This window comes from Echiichthys vipera (assembly GCF_963691815.1).
Source record: "Echiichthys vipera genome assembly, chromosome: 9".
NCBI lineage: Eukaryota > Metazoa > Chordata > Actinopteri > Perciformes > Trachinidae > Echiichthys > Echiichthys vipera.
Genome location: NC_139834.1, coordinates 28,668,001 through 28,688,967, shown reverse-complemented (window position 1 = coordinate 28,688,967; position 20,967 = coordinate 28,668,001). Strand labels below are relative to the sequence as shown.

Below are 20,967 nucleotides of genomic sequence, written 5' to 3'. Positions count from 1 at the left end.
AAATATTTCGTACGCTGCCTTCACTGATTTATGGTTGTTGGGATTTTTGAAACAATGTTTTACACATCTTTTTCCACCCCAGAACCAACATATAAATGAGTGAATCGGTTTTCTTTTACTGTCAAACTATGCGCCACGTGCATGCCACAGCTCATTTGGGGGGCATATCCTTGGCAATATAAAAGTGAGCTGATCCTTCGTCTGCCTCTCTCTCTGGTCATGAGCTGTGGTGACGATGTGGTTCCTCCTTCTCCTCCTCTACACAGCTCTCGTGGAAGGCAAGTTACAACTACTCTTTTGGATTCATCTCTGCTTGCTCGTCACTAACTCAAACTGGACGGTATTTCTAATCTGACGTACACTATTTTATATAAGATAGGTGTTTTTGGAAGGGCACGTGCGGGTGCTGCAGGAAATGTCTTGCTCAATCTGCAAATTATATTTATTTTTTTTTTTCCTTAATGTGAAAGCAAACATGAAAAGGTAGTAGGTAGTAATTATTACGTCTGTAAGCAGCATTATAGCAAAACAATCTAGCAGTTTATTCATGTAATGTTTGAGGGTTTTCACTTTTGTTTCTTTTTATAATCAAGATTTTAAAATTGAGATAATCCTACAGTTCCACAATCAGAAAAAAACATCCTTACACTATTGTCAACATCAATTAAGATCACTGGCTAAAGGATTTTACAGATCTGATAACGATGGAGAAAGCAGCCGTTCCCCTGCTGAAATCCTACAGAGATAATGGTCTAAACAACTTATGGACTTCTGTTCGGGAATATGTAGAGGAAAGAGAATAATAAAAAAAAGCATCAGGCTCTGTATTTTCCTCCCCCCCCCCTTCCTTGAGAACAATGAAACTTTGATTTAATACTCATCGAGAAATAAATGAATACCTTTTTGAAATGTTGATTTGTGCTCCCCTGACGCATCAACTGTTATTGTTGTATTTGTATTGTTTTATGTCGTAGTCTTGTGTTATGCTATGTTATGTTAGACCATAAAATGTAAACAAAAAAAATAATAATATTAAATTATTTGCTAGGGTAACAAACTAAAAATGTATTTTAATCATGTGGAAATACCCTGATGTGTAGAGAGAAATCCCATGCATATTATTTTTTTATTATGAAATCAGTGAACATTTCAGATTTAAAAACGTATGAAAATGAACAATAGTCATTCCACGCGTCCTCTGCCTGATAAATAATTAATATCATGTAAGTGTCAGGGTACGTTTGATTTATGTAGAAGTTATGTCAGGATACTTTTGCACTTTTGGCAAACCTTTTTATGAATCAAATTTGTAGGAATCTAAAATAATTTTGGATTCAATCATTTTCAATGGGTTGAAATAAAACAACTATTTTGATGTAACTTTGGAAGCTGCAGCACCCACAGATAATTCCTAATGAAATCAAAGTGGTGCCACAATCAGCTGACTGTTCTGCGAAATTTCAGAATTTGCAAAATTACTTTAAATACAACAGAGAAAGAGAAGAAATAGAAAGGTAAAGTAGAAATAACAAAACAAGATGTTATGACCATTAAAAAATACCAAAACTTAGAAAAAGCTGTGTCTCCATTTTATAATTTTGTGTACATATCAATATCAGGTCCCCCCCCCCCCGAATAGTTTTCTATTAAGGGAAAATGTGTAAACATAAATATATTATTAGCAATACAGGGGAATACAGTTTGTAACATTATGTACTGAATAAATACGTGCAGTACTTGGATCTAATGAATCTGTCTTTCTATTCTTTTACTATAATTTATAACAAATGACACAGGATTTCTAATCCAGGAAACCAAATTATTCCCAAATTTCTATATAACACCATTTTTTTTAATTTGCATTAAAAAAAATACTAAGAATTTGGAGCTGCAGTGTTATCAAATAATAACACATGAGAGAGTTTCAAAAATGGAAAAAGGAATGTTTCATGGTAGTCCGATTTCTGGTTTTAAAATAACCAATGAATCCTTCAGGGGCGACTGTGGCTCATTGAGAGAGTGGGTCGTCCTCCATTCGAGAGACTGGCGATCCCCACCTCCCCCGGTCCACATTTCGAGGTGTCCTTGGGCAAGACACTGAACCCCAAATTGCTCCCCGTGCTGCGCATGGGTGTGTAAATGTGGTGTGAATGGTTAGATTAGATGGTCTATAGATGTCCACCGCCATCAGTGTGAATGTCTGTGTGAACGGGTGAATGTGACAAACACTGTGAAAGCGCCTTGAGTATGTAGAAGGCTCTGCAAAAACATAAAAAACACACACACTAAAAAAAGAACAACTCAAAATTCACATCCAATAAATTCATGGAAACAACAAAATGACATCCCATGACGTATATATACATACTTCTCCAAACCTCCTCTCGTGTGACCAGGTGAGGACAGGCTCATCCTAAGGGGAAACAGAACAAACCCATGTGAAGGCCACATTGAAATCTACCATGAAGACAAACTGGGCTATCTTGGAGAGAAATACTGGAACAGGAACGCTGAAGAGGTGGTGTGCAGGAGTATTAACTGTGGGGAACCCGTGAAGAGCTCAACAGAGACTGCGCTGCAGCCCATCAGCCAAGTCTGGCTCAATGAAGTGAACTGCGATGGAGATGAGCGTCATCTGTGGAAATGTTCACATCCCGGTTGGGGCATCAGCAATCACCAAAAGGGGACTCTGAAAAAGATTGAATGTTCACGTAAGGCTGAACTTTTTCATTTTGATTCTTGTTGAGAAGTAACGCACACATTGAAATGCTCCAGTTCTGCGCAAAATAGCTGCTAAGAATAATCCAAAATAGAGAAAATGACATGATAATGAGGATGATGATGATGATGATGTTGGCTGTTGATTGTATTTGTAATGGCTGTTTTCTGTTTTTGCACTTCTAGATAACATTAAAATCAGCCTGGATGGATTTAACTGTGCAGGAGCTGTCCAATACTCCACAGATGGGGAAACGCCTCCAGGTTACTTCTGTGCTGATAATGGCTGGGGTAAGCATCATTCATACTCTTCACACTTCAACAAGAGTCAGTCTTTCTAAGTGCTGCAAGTGCGTTGAAATGGGAAACAGGACATCTTGTTCATGTAAAGAGCAAATGCAGTAAATATACTTCAAAGATCAAGTCAAATGTAAAAAAATGGCCCTATATTGGATCATGATAGTAGTGCGTCGATGTGTATTTATTCCTCCTTGATGGCCAGAGGAGGGATTGCAACTTAACTTGACCTCTGACCCCTTGATAGGTTTGGTCTAATGGAAGGTTAGGGAAACAAAACTTTGCTTGATTTGAATATACTGTATACTCATAATTTTGGGGTTAACAAGATATATTTAAACCATTTTTCTTTAAATCTAGCAAGTAGCTTTCCTCTAATTGTGTTCATGCTGCATGATCAACTATTACTATACATACTGTATTTTGTAAGTCAGCTTCTGCAAAAACAGCATGAAGCTCTGCACACCATGGAGAACTGTGAGATTTACACCACAGACAAAACTTCTTATTAACTCATTGAACAAAATTATTCCAAATATCCTTAAATCCTTATTTACTTTCTAAAGCTAGGAAAAAGGACTATTTGTTTCTTTTTAATTAATGTTGTCTTGTAGGCCTATTTGGGCTGGGCCTATTATTTATGCAACCAATCAATCAACCAACCAACCAACCAATCAATCAATCAATCAACCAACCAATAAACCAATCAATCAATGATATATGATTCCTCTCATAAAGGAAAAGAAGCAGCCAATCTTGTGTGTAAACTCCTCAAGTGTGGAACATCCAAAGAGATTCCTCAGAAACCATGGATGGTTTGGAAAAGATTCCCAACCTCAAGAAAGATGTCGATCAAGTGTTCAGGCATTGAAGATCACCCGTGGCAGTGCGCCCCTCAGGAATCACCATCATGCAAAAGTCCTGCTTCTGTCGAATGCACAGGTAACACGCACATATGTCCAATGAAAATACAGTTTACGTTTACTCAAGTGTTGCAACACGTCTGTGAATTAAGAAAAGGGTTCATAAACAGGTTATGAGAGACTGCGACTCATAGGAGACGAACCAAATGCGTGTTCTGGGTGGCTGGAAAAAGAGGAAGATGACAAATGGAATCCTGTTATAAACGACACAACCAGTCCTGATGAATGGTGCAACCAAATGCACTGTGGTGCCAGTGCCAGTTACACACTGCACGACAATGGCACACAGCTGACATGCACAGGTAAGTCAAGTAATTAATGTTCCACCCATCTTTTCCAAAAACAACCTCAAAACAAGCACATTGTTGTTGTATTTTCTGTCCAAATTAGCTTTTTTTGTCTTATATAAAGAGTCTTTCAAGTCATATTCGTAGCCTATTTTATTCACCCACTATCTTGAGCCACTTGGAATATTATGATATTAATTAATATTAAAACGTTCCTATATTTGTATTTCTCACAGACAATATTACAGTAGTTCTGATGGACAATAACAGACCCAGCAGGTGCTATGGTGGAGTTCATATTGAAGTGAATAGTTTGCCTCAGCCCGTGTGTGCTTTCACCTGGACCAACGAGGATGCTAAAGTGGTTTGCGGGGAGCTAAACTGCGGCAGTGTGAGTTTTCACAACTAAATTAAATGTTTTATTTAATGTGAACGGATAGTAAGTAATGCTGTGGCAATGACAAGTACATGATAATGCTAACTAATGTAGTTTATCATTAGCACACGTAGATAAAAAAGAAGTCAGAAAAGGCTAAAGTTAGCTAACATTAGCAAACCTTGTCTGAGCTGCAGGTCATAACAGACCAAGTAAGGCTTTGGTAGCAAAACCCCTGAGTATATTGAACTAAGCAGAGGTGTTTTTTTATGGCACATTGTGTTTCAGTTTCTATTTAATGCAACTTACGTCATTTGTAGGGGAAGAAGGTTTTGTATTTCTCATTAAATGTTTAAGGAATATCTTTTGGGTTAGCATAAAAAAAGGTATAAAAAGTGTTATTCACTATTGGGCTGAGAGTTCCACAAGACTATTAATACCAGCACATGTCTATCAACTAAACATGAAACTAAAGATAGGAGACAATTAGCTTATATTTGCATAAAGACTGGAAACAAACTGGGAGGATTTATTTTTAACCCTTGGACAAAACCAGACTAGCTGTTTCCCCATTTCCTGTCTTCATGCTAAGCTAAGCTAACCATCTCCTGGCTGTAGCTTCATATTTAGGTCAGTATGAGAGTGGGTCTAGATTTTCTCATCTAGCTTTTGACAAAAAAGTGAATAAGCTCATTAACGAAAATGGTAACATATTAATAAATAAGTATTTAGCATATCTAGTATATCTATAATGCTATTATTTCTGTAACTTAGTGTTCTTTTCGGTCAATCGATGTCTTCTGTTTGGCACAAATGAATGAAATAATATCTAAATGATGACATGCTTTCTTCCAGGTGGTTAGTAGAGGTAAACAGTTTAAGCTGCCGGGGATAATGGACAATGTTGAGTGCTCTGGCAGTGAAGACTCACTGTGGCACTGTAGAGCCAAGCGTGACAACACCATTTTCCCATGTGCCTCCAACGCTTACGTAGTCTGTGCAGGTGAGATATGGCGGGAATCATATGGTGATAGAATCTCACTGTCATTTTTACGTCATGGTGGAAGAAAGTTGTAGTATGAAATGTTTCTACAATCGGATTCATGTATGCCCGATAACAGCATGTTTGACATTTCTCTTCATGGGACAGATAGTATAAAAGTGGAATTGAAGGACGGTCCCGGAAAATGTGCAGGGAGGTTGGAGATCCACTATGAAGGCAGATGGCAAAGGGTCAATAAAGAAGGATGGACAGACATCAATTCAGATACTGTCTGCAGACAACTGGGCTGTGGGAATAAAAGAAAATCCCAGTCCAATCCTGAGAAATTCAGCCAGGGTTCAGGTGAATTTCTGGGTAAGACTGTAAAATGCAAGAAAAATGACAAAACAATATCTGAGTGTACAGTTACAGGCAGAGACAACAAGGCACTAAAGGAAACGGAGGCAGTTGGAATAGTTTGTGAGGGTGAGTGGTTATTTTCCAGTTTTTACATCTATTGTTGTTGTGCGTGCTTGTCATAAACCAATTCCGTACTGTCAGTTACAGTAGAGAGGTGTGTGTAAACGTACATTAGCGGACTTGACTATACAGCCATTGCAAATAATCTGCAAATATTTAAAGTTCCATGTGAAATCTTTCTCCATATTTCTTAGTCCTTAAATGGTCTCACCCGGTGAAACGCAGCATTTGTATAATATGTTGCCACCAAGGGGCAGGGGCAATTTCAATTACCCGTCTAGCACGCAACGCAATATTAGCACCAGATGAATGTCCAACCCACTTTTTTGCTCGAAACAGCTGTTGAAAGTGAAGTTGATGACAGAACCACGTCTGCACAACCAAACCAATTAGATGATCACTAGGGTTTTTTTTAGGGGCTTGACGTAGTTATACCACTCAACTACATGTTTGAGTACAGCATTTACAGCCCAGGGAGGTTCATTTCATTTCCACTTTAAACTTTTCATGTATTAAATTTATACATGCATACATTTTGTTGTATAATGTACCTTTAAAAGTTTGATTAATTTAATTAAATTAGTTTCACTGACTTATGGCGCAGAGTTATAGTTCAACTTTTAAACTGCATGTTTACCAGGGACAAGAGTTGAAAGTTAGCAATGACTATAAACTCTCTGTACAGCACATCAGTTGTATTCTTTGTATTGGAACTATGTTGAACTCTATCGTCCAAATTATCTTCTATTCAACCATTTCCATTCATCTTAGGTGATAACACCTCCTAACCCTATTCAGGTTTGTGTGGGCTTGAGTCTATCCCCATCAGGCATTGTCAAAAAAAGAGGGAGACATCCTAGAGCAGCGGTGTCAAACTCCGATTCACAGTGGGCCAAATTTAAAGACTGGGACAAAGTTGCGGGCCAAACTCAATATCTACAAAAAGATTAAAAAAAAGACTGCAAATGTTCATGTGTTTCCCTTCTCTCCAGATGTGTAATGTTGAGCCTTTTCAGTGCAGGTCCTTGTTCCTGTCGTGGTGTTTCTCATGTTTGATTCTTTGGTGACAGCCACGGTGGCTCTGCAGACGAGACAAATAAACAGATAATCTGCCTCCCACCGGTGCTGAAAGCTCCTGTTTTCCATCTTTCTTTTGGTCGTTTTTGGGGAGGGGTGGATTAAGTTTGTCTGCAGAGACTGGTAGCATGGCTGTATGTGCTTTATACTCGCAGGCCAGCTCTAATAGAACCTTGATATGATCTTGCGGGCCCAATATAATCACACCGCGGGCCAGATTTCAGTCAGATTCAGTTTGATTTGGCCCACGGGCCTGAGTTTGACACCCCTGTCCTAGACGAACAACCGGTCTCTCATAAACTAATACTAACAGGCATGTTTTCTCTGTCAGAGCACAAGGTGATATTTCTGAAGGGAGACGTTCCCTGTTCTGGCATGGTGGGGATAGAGCATGGCGACAAGGTCTACTGGCTCTCCGGGTCTAATGAGACATGGAACCAAAGGACTGCAAACACAGTGTGTCGGGGGATGAACTGTGGGGAAGCCTTGTCACATTACTTTCATGCTGATAAGACAAAAGATATTTGGAATCAGTCTTACATCTGCTCACCCAACACCACATCCCTGTTTGACTGTGAAAACACAAAACTACCATTCGACCACGAAGAATCTATTGCCGTTGTGACATGCTCAGGTAATGTGACACAAAGGTGACAAATACATTAAGTTGAACACATTTCATTCCAGTTCCTTCATATACTGTGCTATTCATCTTTTGGTTGCCACAACAGTCAACATCACGATGAACCTGTCCAATGGTTGTTGGGGGAACGTCAATTTTTGTGTGGACGGGGAGTGTGGAGGTACGTGCGCAAACACCTGGACAGAACAAAAGGCCGCGATGATGTGTGAAAACCTGGGCTGTGGGGAGGCCTTAAACGGCCACAACAAGCCCGAAGAGAGTAAAGTGATCTTCAAAAGTCTGCACTCTACGAAGAGCACCACCAACCTGACCCAGTACAACTTCATCAGAAATGAAGGAAATGATAAAACGTGCAACCCAGCCTATGTTGTTTGCTCAGGTAATGGATTTTAAAAAATTAATTCAATAAATATGTCACGTCAAAGCAAGAAGGTTCCAGGTTCGCATCCTGTCTTGGGCCTTTCTGTGTGGAGTTTGCATGTTCTCCCCGTGTCTGCGTGGGTTTTCTGCGGGTTCTCTGGTTTCCTCCCACAGTCCAAAGACGTGCAGGTGTTCGGTTCATTGATGACTCTAAAATTGCCCGTAGGTGTGAATGGTTGTGTGTCTCTGTTCGTCTCTATGTGCCCTGTGATACTGAAACTGGCATCCTGTCCAGGGTGTACCCCGCCTCACGCCCGATGTCAGCTGGGATTGGCTCCAGCCCCCCGCCACCCGGACAGGGACAAGCGGTTGAAGTTGAATGAATATATATATATATATATATTATGCTTTTCTTTTGTTCAGCTTGAATGCCTCATTGATGCCTATCACCTTAAATTGCCCTTTCTAAATATCACACGCTTTTGTTTGCTAGGTAGTGACCTGGACATCTCACAGATTCCAGAGCTTAAGCATGCAGCATAAAGTAAACAAAGATTGATCATAAACAAAAACAAAATTTGAAGCTTACTTAGTTATGTGTCGATAATAATGCAATAGTGGTATCAGTTGTTCCAGTGCTTTAAGAACTACTGTTGCAGTCCAGGCCTGTGACCAGGAGGTGGCACAACAACACAGATGTGATTATATAGAGCATGCAAAGATTATTCATTTTTGTTTTATTCAAATGACAATTCACGTAACTCAAAGGTGATGTGGCTCCTCTAAGCTCCAACGAGTTTCAGTTTGTTGTTTGAAGGTTTTACTTTGTACCTTTCATTGTTTCGTTGCAGGTAGTGTCGAGTCCAGGATTAGTTCTTACAGAGACAAATGTTCTGGAAATGTGGAGGTGTTCTATGAAGGTCAGTGGCTCCCAGTTTGCACGGAGGCTCTTGAAGACGTCAACACACAAAACGCTATTTGCGGGCCTGAATGTGGACAGGCTGTCAAAAAGATTGACTACTTTGGACCGACATCAGGACGGGGTTATGTCATTTCAAAAATACAGTGTGCTGCAAATGGCAAGGAGTCATTAAAAGCATGTAACGTTGATTCAGATGATCGCAGCTGCACCCCTGGTGGCCTCGAATGCTCACGTATGTTTACTGATTTTGTCTCAAATTGGTCATTTTCAGAATTGATTCATTATCCTGTTTTTAATCATACAGATTATGTCTTGACTAGGGCCTGACCAATATTCAATTTATAAGACCAATACTGACAATTGTTGACTGATTTACAGATATGGTGGCAGATATAGTAAAAGTTTTGAGCTGAAATCAGAATAGAACTAGAAAGTGTTAATTTTACACTGATATCAAAGGCACTCAGAAAGCTGCTTTCCTAAACAAATTTCACATTATTTAATGTTAAAAGACAATGTATTACATTGTCAACTGAATCTAAATTAACTTACGCATATTAAGCTTTTCGCGTGTCATTTAACGCCCGTCATTTCAGCCATCCTTCACATGAAATATTGATTTAAAAAAAAACCTCTAACAGAAAGCTCCACCAACGCCATCTCTGCACAATACAAGTCAATTGAGACTAAATGGCTTGAAATGACACGCAACAATCATGAAATGCGTTGTAATTATACGCAAACTGGCTTTTGGTGATACCAGGCTGATATTGTCGGATAGTATAGGCTGACTGATATATTGGTCTGGCTCTAGTCTTGACATATGCTCTGTGTGTAATCATTTCAGGTTGGAAAAGGTTTGTAGATCAGGATAGTGATGGGGCAATTTTCAACTGAAGCTTTTCTCCAATTCAACATATCTTGAGGCGATTGTTTCCTTTTCTTTTCTTGTAATCTTTAAATATGACAAACGTGCAAAAGCCGTTGTTAAATTGGTGGAGGATCACAGTGTGAACTAATTCTAATTACAGTATATAGCACAACATACAATCAACATCTTTAAATTATTACTAATTATACGTTTTGTGAGTTGTTGCATTCCCTGAATCTTTTCCCACCTCTCCCCGCCCCTTATTTCAGGCTGGAAAAAGATGGCGCTGACCGTCGACAGAGCCTGTAGTGGGGCTGTGTTTGTGCACTCAAAGGACAAAAAAAGTGCCGTTTCCATTGAAGGCTGGACGAAAAACGAGGGAGACAGGCTTTGCGAGGATTTGAAATGTGGAAAATTCAAGTCAAATAAGACAACTTTGTCGGATTCTCTCTGGACCACGAGCTTCAGTTGTGCAGGTGTGAAGAATCCGGAAAACATCTGGCAATGTGAAAATCAATCCCCGCCCTCAAAGAAGCAGCAGCTCTTTATTGAATGTCAAGGTAAAATGTACTTCGGCAGGTTTGTGGTCAAATGCTCTTCTTTGCAGTTGCATCATAAACCTCGTTAAAAGCCTCGCTTTTTTGTTTTACAGATACCGTAGATAGGCTACTTCACAATCACATAATTGTATATAATTGTATTTAATAATTCCTTGCTAAAACATTTCAAGGGGTTATGACTTAGACTATTTCTACTGTTGCTATATATACTGTATGTAATATTTAAGCACAAAACCCTCCGGAAAACCACAACTTGTTGCATGAATCCCTTCATTCTATTGCTTTCCTCTCTAGATGAGCCCAAGGTCACTCTTTCAAAAGACTGTCATGGTGAAGTGAGGATAGATGACATCGAGGTGTGCAACAGCAACTGGGACGACAGGAATTCACAGTTGGTTTGCCAAGAATTGAATTGCAGCAACGCTATTAAAGGTGTCTCCCATGATAAAGTGCCTAGTCCAGAGAAGCAGTACTACCATGTCCGCTGTGAGGACAACCATTATGAACTTGGACAGTGCAAGAGATTCAAGGCAAAGTGTAACAGACGTTTGGTGAAGGTTTATTGCGTTGGTAAGTATGTACGTTCTTTGTGTACCATCGGAAATGTATTGTACGTATTTATATCATCCTCCCGTCTGAAGACATGTCAATATTATTTTAAATTTAGAGAGCATCTCGCAACTGTACCAAATTAAGTTTCAATGGCCCCCACACCTCATCTTCCCACATTATTCTTGATTTGAATTCTTAGATTAGAAGTTTATTAAGCAGGGACGAATACACTGTACATTTTTTCATATCAAATATTAAAGAAGTGCCACGCGTACAGGTTTTTAGTCAACACCTGTCCCTGGTTAGGCCTTCACTAAAAGTTACACAAGCAAAAAAAATACACACGTTAGAATACAGAACATCAAACAGAAGGACACGTAATGACAAAAACAAGTATATAAGAATATAAGAATTGAATGCATGTTTGAGTAAATCTGACACTATTTAAGCATCATTGAGGTGGTTCAGGATCATCTAGCAGGGATGTAAGGATGAACCCTGGGCGCCTCCCTAGGGAGGAGTTCCAGGCAATTCCAGCTGGGAGGAGGCCTCGGGGAAGACCCAGGACCAGGTCGAGAGTTTAAATCTCCACACTGGCCTGGGAACGCCTCAGGATCCCTCAGTTAGAGCTGGTTAATGTGGCCCGGGAAAGGGAAGTTTGGGGTCCCCTGCTAAAGCTGCTGCCCCCGAGACCCGACCCCGGATAAGAGGCTGAAGATGAGATGAGATGTAGCTGAAGGAGTGAACCCATTCAAAAACACAATGGGATATTGTATTACAGAAATAATTTGACATTATGAATGATGTCCTCGGTACTTACTCATAATTCTTCTTTCGAGCTAGATTAATAGATTGATACGATTCTCATGTCAGCTATTTTCAGGAGACGATGAGTCTATCTTCTTAGCAGCGTAAAACAGCTAGCCTAGCTGTATCTGTCGAAAATAAAGAAAGCTTACCAGGACCTCTAAAGTTCACAAATTAACATTAAATCTTGTTTGTTTATTCTATTTGAGAATATATAATATATATAATCCATAAGATTTTCATCGGGTTAACTGTCTTTTAGGGCGACACAGTGATTTGGTGGACAGCACTGTCACCTAACAATAAAAGGGTTTCTGGTTTGAATCTCTTCCGTGTGGAGTTTGCATGTTCTCCCCGTGTCTGCGTGGGTTTTCTCCGGGTTCTCCGGTTTCCTCCCACAGTCCAAAGACGTGCAGGTGTTCGGTTCATTGATGACTCTAAATTGCCCGTAGGTGTGAATGGCTCCAGCCCCTGCGTGCCCCCGACAGGGACAAGCGGTTGAAGATGAATGAATGAATGAATGAATAACTGTCTTTTAAGTTACTCTCTACCAATGAGTGATTTCAGTACTTCCATTTTTTTTAAACTCTACTTCCCAGGGATACCTGAAATATTTTTATGATTCATTTATTTATTTATTTTACAGGCAAAGTCCAGTTCAACACCACAGAAAAATGTGGAGGTCAGATTGAAGTCAAATATCGAGATGAGAAGTGGGAAAAAGTGTGTCCCCTAATGACATTTCCCCCCAAACTTAAGGAAACTCTGTGTGTACAGCTTGGTTGTTCTGGTCACAATGCTGGCAAACCAACAACAAACAATGGCAAACTGGTAAATCTCTGTTTTCTACTCTTTACATCTGCATATGCATATTTTACTGGGATCTTTTACTGTTTGGCTACATGTTGTCATAGCTCATTCAGACTGAATGCTATGATAATGACGGACATTCTGGCTATGTGTTGATTTGCTTGTCTGCATGGAAAGGTACTGCTCTAAAGAAGTTTAAATTTAAATTTCAAGGTTGACTTGGAAACAACACTGGATTGCCTCAAAGACTGCCGGGACCCCAAGTACTGTGTCCGCAAACAGTCGTGTAAAAATGTCAAACCAGCTGTGATCTACTGTTACGGTAAACAGAACCATGAATCCTTTTCCAATAAGTCAGACTAGTTCGGTGACTATACATTTAGTTGTTTTGCATAAGAATCAGCTTTTGGTAATCTGTAAAATCTGAATTTATTTATCATGAAACCAGTTTCTGATTTGCTCAATGTAACAAAAGTAGCACCCCCGCTCTGTGAGAGAATGCAAAGTAATGTGGTTGTGACTGATTTCAGGGCACGAGGACAAACCAATAGAACCACCTCCACCCCCTAAATCCCCCTTAGTGTCTATTATCCTCGGAGTAGGATTCCTTCTGGTTCTGGTGATATTAATTGTTGTATTTATACGAATCTGTATTGTCAAGAAAGCCAAGAATGCCATCGATGTCTCATGTGAGTATATTTCTCTAGTACACCTATCTTCTTCTAGTTGTTATTGCTTAAATGCTGATCATTTGTTTCAATTTTAACTGAATTGGCTTTTAAAAAAGTGTGCCATATCATCAGACAAAACTAAATCAAACCATATCTATATTGAAAGAGGTGTACAGGAGCATTTTGCCATGAAAGGCCTGTCTCTCTGTATGCTGACTGAATTCTGACAGCTGTACATTGAAAGGATGTTTGAAATAACATTATCACTGCTGCTTTTGTCCAGCATGTATACTTCTTCTCTTAAACCTATTCAATTCAAATTGTATTATTAATCATTAATAGTTATATTAGTGTCATGACCGAAAGAAGGAGGTCGCGGGTACAAGCGGCCGAAATGGAGAGTGTGAGAAGTTCAGCAATCCGTGAGGAACTCGGACTAGAGCCGCTGCTCCTTTACGTTGAAAGGAGCCAGTTGAGGGGGTTCGGGCATCTCGTAAGGATGAACCCTGGGCGCCTCCCTAGGGAGGTGTTCCAGGCACGTCCGGCTGGGAGGAGTCCTCGGGGAAGACCCAGGACTAGGTGGAGAGATTGTATCTCCACACTGGCCTGGGAACGCCTCGGGATCCCCCAGTTAGAGCTGGTTAATGTGGCCCGGGAAAGGGAATTTTGGTGTCCCCTGCCCCCGCGACCCGACCCCAGATAACATGTTGAAGATGAGATGAGATGAGTTATATTAGTGGGCTTGGGACCAAGAGGGTCACATGTTCAAGTTGAGCAAAGCACCAAACCCCCCTTCCACATGCAGCCCAACATCACTCCATTCGATGCATGTGTATAGGTCCTGTTTACATGTGTGTGTTTCAGGCCTGGAACAGAGGGCGAACATTGAATTTCCCCTCTGTGATTATTAAAGTATGTCTTGCAGATGCAAGTATGGAAATGGAACAAGAACTTACAGTCTTTAGATAAAAGTGTATATATACCATACGTGTATATATATATATATATATATATATATATATATATATATATATATATATATATATATATATATATATATATATAGTATATAAATATGCATGTGCTGGCCTCTTAGGTTTGAGACAATGTCTCGCGTGTACCAGTAAATGTCTAATGTTCTTTTGATGTAGCAAGAAAGTTGTCAAGTCAGGAAGTGGAGTTTGAAAGTGGCGACTATGATGATGTCACAGGCAAAACAAACGAAATGAAGGACTTGAGTCATGGCGGTGAGTCTAAAAACATATTCGTTTAATTTATTCGTGTTTTCTTTTTGTTATTTTCTTAATAATAGAATAATGAATCCTAATCACAGTCTGCACCTTGCCCTCAGCTTCATGTCACCAGTTTTATTTCTACGGTAAAACTAATTGTAATTCTACTTACTACTGTATAGTGTGTATATATTACATATACTTTTATATTATAAGAATAGACATTATATAGAATAGACTTATCCTTAATACCTATTCAATGTACAGTATAGTTAATTGGTTCTTTCCCATAATTCATATAATCTAAGGTATTTTAATGCATATATTGTATTTAGCTTTTTTAATGTCTTCTTCTAATGTTTTGTCTTTTTTCTTACCTTTCCATTTGTGTATGTGTTGCTGTAATATGAGAATTGTTCCTTGTTGCATGCAGGATTCAGATCAGAGTCTGAAGTCATTACAAAGAACGACGCGCAGAGCACTTCCTCTCTTCCTTACGATGATATCGATGTTGTGGTTGAAGCTCAGCCCCTGATCTCTCAGCCCGTCACTGATGGGGCCGCAGGCGACAACTACATCAACGAGGCTGCCCTCAATCAAAGTGAAGGAAAGTTTTGAACCAGTTTAATTACTTCTTTTTGGTGCTTGAATACCAATAATTTGACAACGTGTCACACTGTTAGCAATTAGACTGAGCACATTTTGATATGCGACTGTTTCTTTTTAACAGACGAGTCGACCTATGAGGCGGAGGACCCGGGGGAGAATTACGACGACATTGAAGCGAGCCCTGAAATCACTCAGACTGAAGCTGAAGTCCACTGCAGCCCCCAAATGAGACCTGAAAGCAACACAGCAGCACCTCTAGGATTAGTGCAGGGTGATGAGGACTACCTGGTACCAGGCCAAGACGGGTGAGCAACACCTGAGTTTAGCTCTCCCCAAAACCTAGCTCCATTATTGTGACACAAAATTACAGACAAAAACGATGTCACAGTAAATACACTTAAAATAAAAATATAATGATCTTTAAATTCAGTGTATTACGCTACACGGTGGTGTGGTGGTTAGCACTGTCGCCTCACAACAAGAGGATTCCTGGTTTCGAATCCCGGCTGGGTACTCCGGCTTCCTCCCACAGTTCAAAGACATGCACAAGTGTTAGACGCGTTAGGTTAATTGATGACTCTAAATTGCCCGTAGGTGTGAATGGTTGTCTGTCTCTGTTCGTCTCTATGTGCCCTGTGATAGACTGGCGTCCTGTCCAGGGTGGACCCCGCCTCACACCCGAAGTCAGCTGGGATCAGCTCCAGCGCCCCCCCGCGACCCGACAGGGACAAGCGGTTGAAGATGAATGAATGATACTTTTACATAATAATTTGAAATCAGACAAGATGGATCAGTTTACGAACAGAAAAAAAAAGGACGTTTCAGTTTCAGTTTCCTGTAGACACAGATAACAAAATCCGATGTGTACTGCTGATTTACATTCCTTTCAGCAATATTAAGTTTGCTTTATCTCTTATTTTACATACTGTGTGTATTATCAATTGACTGTATTGCATTTGCAGGTGAGGAGATGAGTGCTAACATTTGCTTTCTCTTCAAATGTACAAAATAAGAGTTGTAGTTGTAGGAACATCAAGCGAAAAGCTAAGTTGCAATAACATACTTTCTCTTTTTTCTTCTTCATTGTATTCCATTTTTTGGATGACATGTGCTCAGAATATTTCGCAATCATGTATGTATGTATATGATGCATATACAGTAGTTGAGCTTTCATGATTTATGCAATATTTGACGAGAGATAACTTTTACAGTTTTTCTTAAATTAGCTCCATAAAGCACAGAGACAGCAAACATGAAATAAATGGTACAAGTCAAACTCCTTGCAAAACAGATGACACAGTAAAAACACAGGTCTTATTAACACAGGCTTACATTGTATATTTTGAAGTTCTAGGCCTTGCAATAATGTATAACACTGGGAGGTTACTGTCACATTAATGTTTTTTTTTTTGCTAAATTAGATGAGAAGATCAATACCTCTCAGAAATCATGTCTGTATGGTAAATATGACAATTTATTATCATCAAAAGGTTGGCAGCTATTCTACATGTATTGTTACCCAACAATTTGTATATCTTATGGAATATGACGCTCTATTAAAGACTATGAAATAAGTTTTCATGAAATCTTCTGAAATATGATTTCACGCTGTGAAACCGCGACCAAAAGTTGACCGCAACGGTTGAGTTTGGTGTTGCAACAGAGGGGGTGGTTAGGTTTGGGCACCAAAAGTGCAGTTATATGATCCATGAAGTTAAGGCACAAAAACTACTTGGTTAGGTTTTGAGAAAAGGTCATGGTTTGACTTAGTATTGGGACTCAAATATTATCTTGTCAATCTTGTGTGTTTTGAGACCCATCCACCGCCCCAACCCGCCATCCTGCGCAGTTTACAACTTTTATATTACGTCATAAATGTATGCGCAATGAATGAGGACAGCCGGATGTAGAGCTTAGCTTAGCAGAAAGACTGGAAACAGGGGAGAGCTGCTAGCCTTGGATTGCATTTGCATTTGCATTGTTGCGCCTCTTTCGCTCTCCTCACTGACTGTTAAAAAGTCTGTGAGGAGGAGTCCACAAGTAACACACGTCACCTGTGTGTCACTAATTTATACATTATGTATATGATAATTATACAAATTTAGAGTTGCTGGTAGGCAGATTGTGTTACCTTTTGCCAGGGTCTGACTAGCTGCTTTCCCCACTTGCAGTCGTTTTGCTAGGCTAAGCTAACCATCTCCTGGCCCAAGCTTCATGTTTAGCATACAGATGGCTATCAGTCTTCCAATCAAACTCTTAGCAAAACATACTCTATAAAACATGAACCTTTCAGTTAGCCGTGATTGTCATATGTTATTGTTTGTGTTGCCAAGTTACATTTAACTTGTAAACAACAAAAAAAATGTTTATAGTTCTTTATTAATGATGTGTTCTTTGATTAAGTTGTAAAGTCGCTGAATGTCTTGCTAACATGTTACACATAATTAAATTCAGTCAGTGCTTCATAGCATTAGCTGTGTGGGAATTATTGTATGTCGGGGCACTGTTGCATTGTGGGAGCCTTGTGTTAATAGCAGCTTTGTGCAGCACATTAAATTCTCTACCAAGACTTTGTGTATGTTCTGTGTTACCACTTTAAGGTTTTATCCTCTTCTTGCATCTAATGTCCCTCAGAGACTCAGGTTTTGGAAATGGCTCAGATGTTGAGTATCAAACTGTATGTTATATGTCATATATAGTTTGATACACAGCACAATGAGCCGTTTTCTTCAAAAGACATCATTTAGAGAGTGACTCAAGATTCAAGAATTTCACTGCTGGTCTATTTTGAATGAATTGTTGTGACTTTGCTCTGCATCTACCACACAAAGAACAAACGGCGCCCCTGGATGACAACAGGTGGCTCTGGGTAAAACACTTTGAAGACAGTTTCATGTCTGTACGCTTAAGCATTCTCTTGATCACTTAAACATTTCCCCTCAAAGGTTGAAACACAGAGCGAGCAGCTGCTTGCTACAAATGTTAACATGAGTAAGACCATCCGCAAGAGACTGACAGACAAACTGGTGGTGCTATTAAGAGATTGACAGACGTGCTAGAGTGTCACATGTTCAGTCAGGAGTTAGCCAAGGGCCACTGAGATCACAGAGCCAGTGATACACCCAAAGGGAATTGTAAGCAACAGTCCTTGTATGATATGTAAACATCACACCCAGCCTCGCTGTCAGAGGCCTTGCTGAGGGATGATGGTGTAGGATAAAGACCGCTGTGTGGCTGAAGCTGAAATAGATACGGTGGAACCAGTGATCTGGGAGTGAAAGAGGTAACATTTACATTCAGTCTCGTCAAGCATTGCGCTGTTTAGCTCAATGCATAAGATTCTATTAAAATGTTTTCAGACACGATCGTCAGATCACTCCTCAAATCCACAGGTCACGGCATTAGCAGTCTCTCTGATCCTCTGACCCTCTTTCGACCTGACACCAAGAGATCCTAACAGAGCGTCCTTCAGTGTTGAGATGAGGACTGGCTGAGTGTTTTAGTGTTTAGCCCATTAACCTTTAATTATGTTTAATGTATCACTTTCCAAAGAATACCATTGTGTTTAGGAATGGCACCGTCCGCCACACCATTACTTCGGTCCGGACTGAAATATCAACTCAAAACATCCCTGTGCCTCATAATGTGGCTGTAGACTCTTAGTCTGTGTGATTTTCCATCCTTGAAGGGTTAACTCTTCATTTCAATGAGGTTTGAAAATCCACTTACAGACATATTCCATCGTTGCATGAACATATTGCTCTGTTTCACTTTCAATATGTTGGTATTGTTGAACGTGTTGTAATGCAAGTCCAGCCATTGGTGAGTGTGCGATGCTTTAGTTTTTGCTGTGTTTCCCACACCATCAGCACGAGTCGGACCTTGTCAGTGGCTTTTTAGCCAATTAACCCGTGAGAGAAATCTCTCTGATTGGCAGTTCAGCTTAATCAGTGCACAAGAAAAGAAAAATGACTAAAGTCTAGGCATGATATCCAAAACAAATTTCAGGTAAGATTATTTTTTGGAGCTCTGCGAGATGCTGTGCACCGAGACAGATCCTTGCCCTGTTCAGCACTGAACTGGTAAGAAACTCCAGCTGCAGTGTTGAACCGATTCACAATCGAGTTTTCGCATAATCCTCTCGTCCATCATTCTCCTGCACTTGTTTTACGTGGACGGTCGGCCTTTTCGAGGGACTTAAATTAATCTGTGTCCTTCTAAAGTTTCAATATTCTTGAAACCACAGACTTTGCTGAGAAGGACATCCCTTTGTTCTTCATCTGGACAACCTGCTGTCTCAGCGTGTCAGTCGCCTTAGAGCAGCTCGCCATCTTGCAAAGTAACCAGGAGAGCTGCAGATAAATAGGGTGTGTCCAACAATTAGGTAAATTGTCACCAGGTGCAGATTAACACCAATTACTGGGAGGTGTTGCTCACTGTGTTTTCACAAAATAAAGGTTTTTGTTGAAGTGCCTTGGTTATTTAAAAAAACACACGCTAGTACAGCAGTTTTATAGCCACAGCTGACATTCTATCAGATTATGAACAATAAAAAACAACAGTATTTCAGAATAAATCAAGTAGTCAAGTGCCAATTTTGAAGCATTGAAGCATGGGGGAGTGCGTATAAGAAGCATATTGATCCGGTCTTCAAACTACAAAAACGCTCTATTCGCGTCGTAAATGGAAGTGGATACAGGGATCATACAAATCCAATATTTATACAATTAAAAGTTCTCAAATTTAATGAATTTCGAGAATTTAGCCTTCTCAAAACAATGTACAAAGCTCACTAATATATATTACTGGAAAATTTGCAAAAGAGATTGGTTAATAGAGAAAGTAGTTCCACATTAAGAGGAACTGAAGTCTTTCTGAAACCAGAGTTTAGACTCAAACCAAAGGAAAGATGCATCTCGGTTCAAAGTGTCAGTCTGCGGAACAATTTAAATAGTGAAATTAAAACTTCTCAATCACTTTTTATTTTCAAGAAACGTGTAAAAGCGCTATTATTAGAAACGTACAATGATGCTATTTAGCAGAAAAAGTGCATTTTTATTTTGTATTCGTTCTGCAAAGTTGACAAATGTAAGCGCACCAAATTGTTTTATTTATTTATTTATATTTTTAACTTTATTTGACAGTGCACACTAATAAACAACGATAACAACATAACACTGTAAAAGTGCCGGATTATAGCAAAGATGCTAATTTGCATCCGTAAAAAAAATAGAACAAATACTACTAAATAAATAAATAAAATACAAATAGAAGAGGCAAGACACACTGCACAATACATTATATACTCAGGAGGACACCAGACCCACACAGGATAAATCAATGACTTTGGATTTTTTCTTTTTTAATCATTATTTGTGAAATGCTGACGAGGAACAGACATAAGTTTATCTTCTTTCTGCTACCTTTCATTTCTTTTCTAAAGAATGAAATAAAAATGAAAATGAAATATGAAATTAAATGAATAATTTTATCTTCAATGCATCTCTTATCAAAAATGGAGAATGTGAGGAGACTGTCTAGTCTAGTATAGCAACTGTCTATTATAACTGTCTATTATACAGCAGTATGTGTGTTCATGTGCCCAGCGGTATTTGAATTATCACATATGGATTAGGGATAATAAAGTTAATTTTCCTAGATAAGTTCATATTCCTTCTTTATAAAGGATCTTTGAAACTTTTTCATCTCACGTGAATTTTAGTCCGATGCCTTTGACCAAATGCTCGTAACGTCATGCTTCAAATATATTAATCCGGAACATTCTAGACC

At 39.4% G+C, this 20,967-nt stretch overlaps 1 protein-coding gene across 1 annotated transcript; it reads left to right on the top strand.

Moving 5' to 3' along the window:
• Positions 1-235: 235 nt before the first annotated feature.
• Positions 236-18,224, top strand: LOC310951190 (scavenger receptor cysteine-rich type 1 protein M130; the record flags this gene model as incomplete). The annotated part of the gene is made up of 20 exons (XM_083919313.1): positions 236-278; positions 2,397-2,711; positions 2,905-3,009; positions 3,754-3,957; positions 4,049-4,240; positions 4,462-4,616; positions 5,457-5,604; positions 5,752-6,069; positions 7,472-7,774; positions 7,872-8,162; positions 8,995-9,297; positions 10,206-10,496; positions 10,791-11,066; positions 12,502-12,686; positions 12,879-12,987; positions 13,196-13,354; positions 14,488-14,583; positions 15,002-15,169; positions 15,299-15,465; positions 18,123-18,224. The coding sequence occupies 20 exons, from the start codon at positions 236-238 to the stop codon at positions 18,222-18,224; spliced, it is 3,930 nt and encodes a 1,309-aa protein (XP_083775439.1).
• Positions 18,225-20,967: the final 2,743 nt, after the last annotated feature.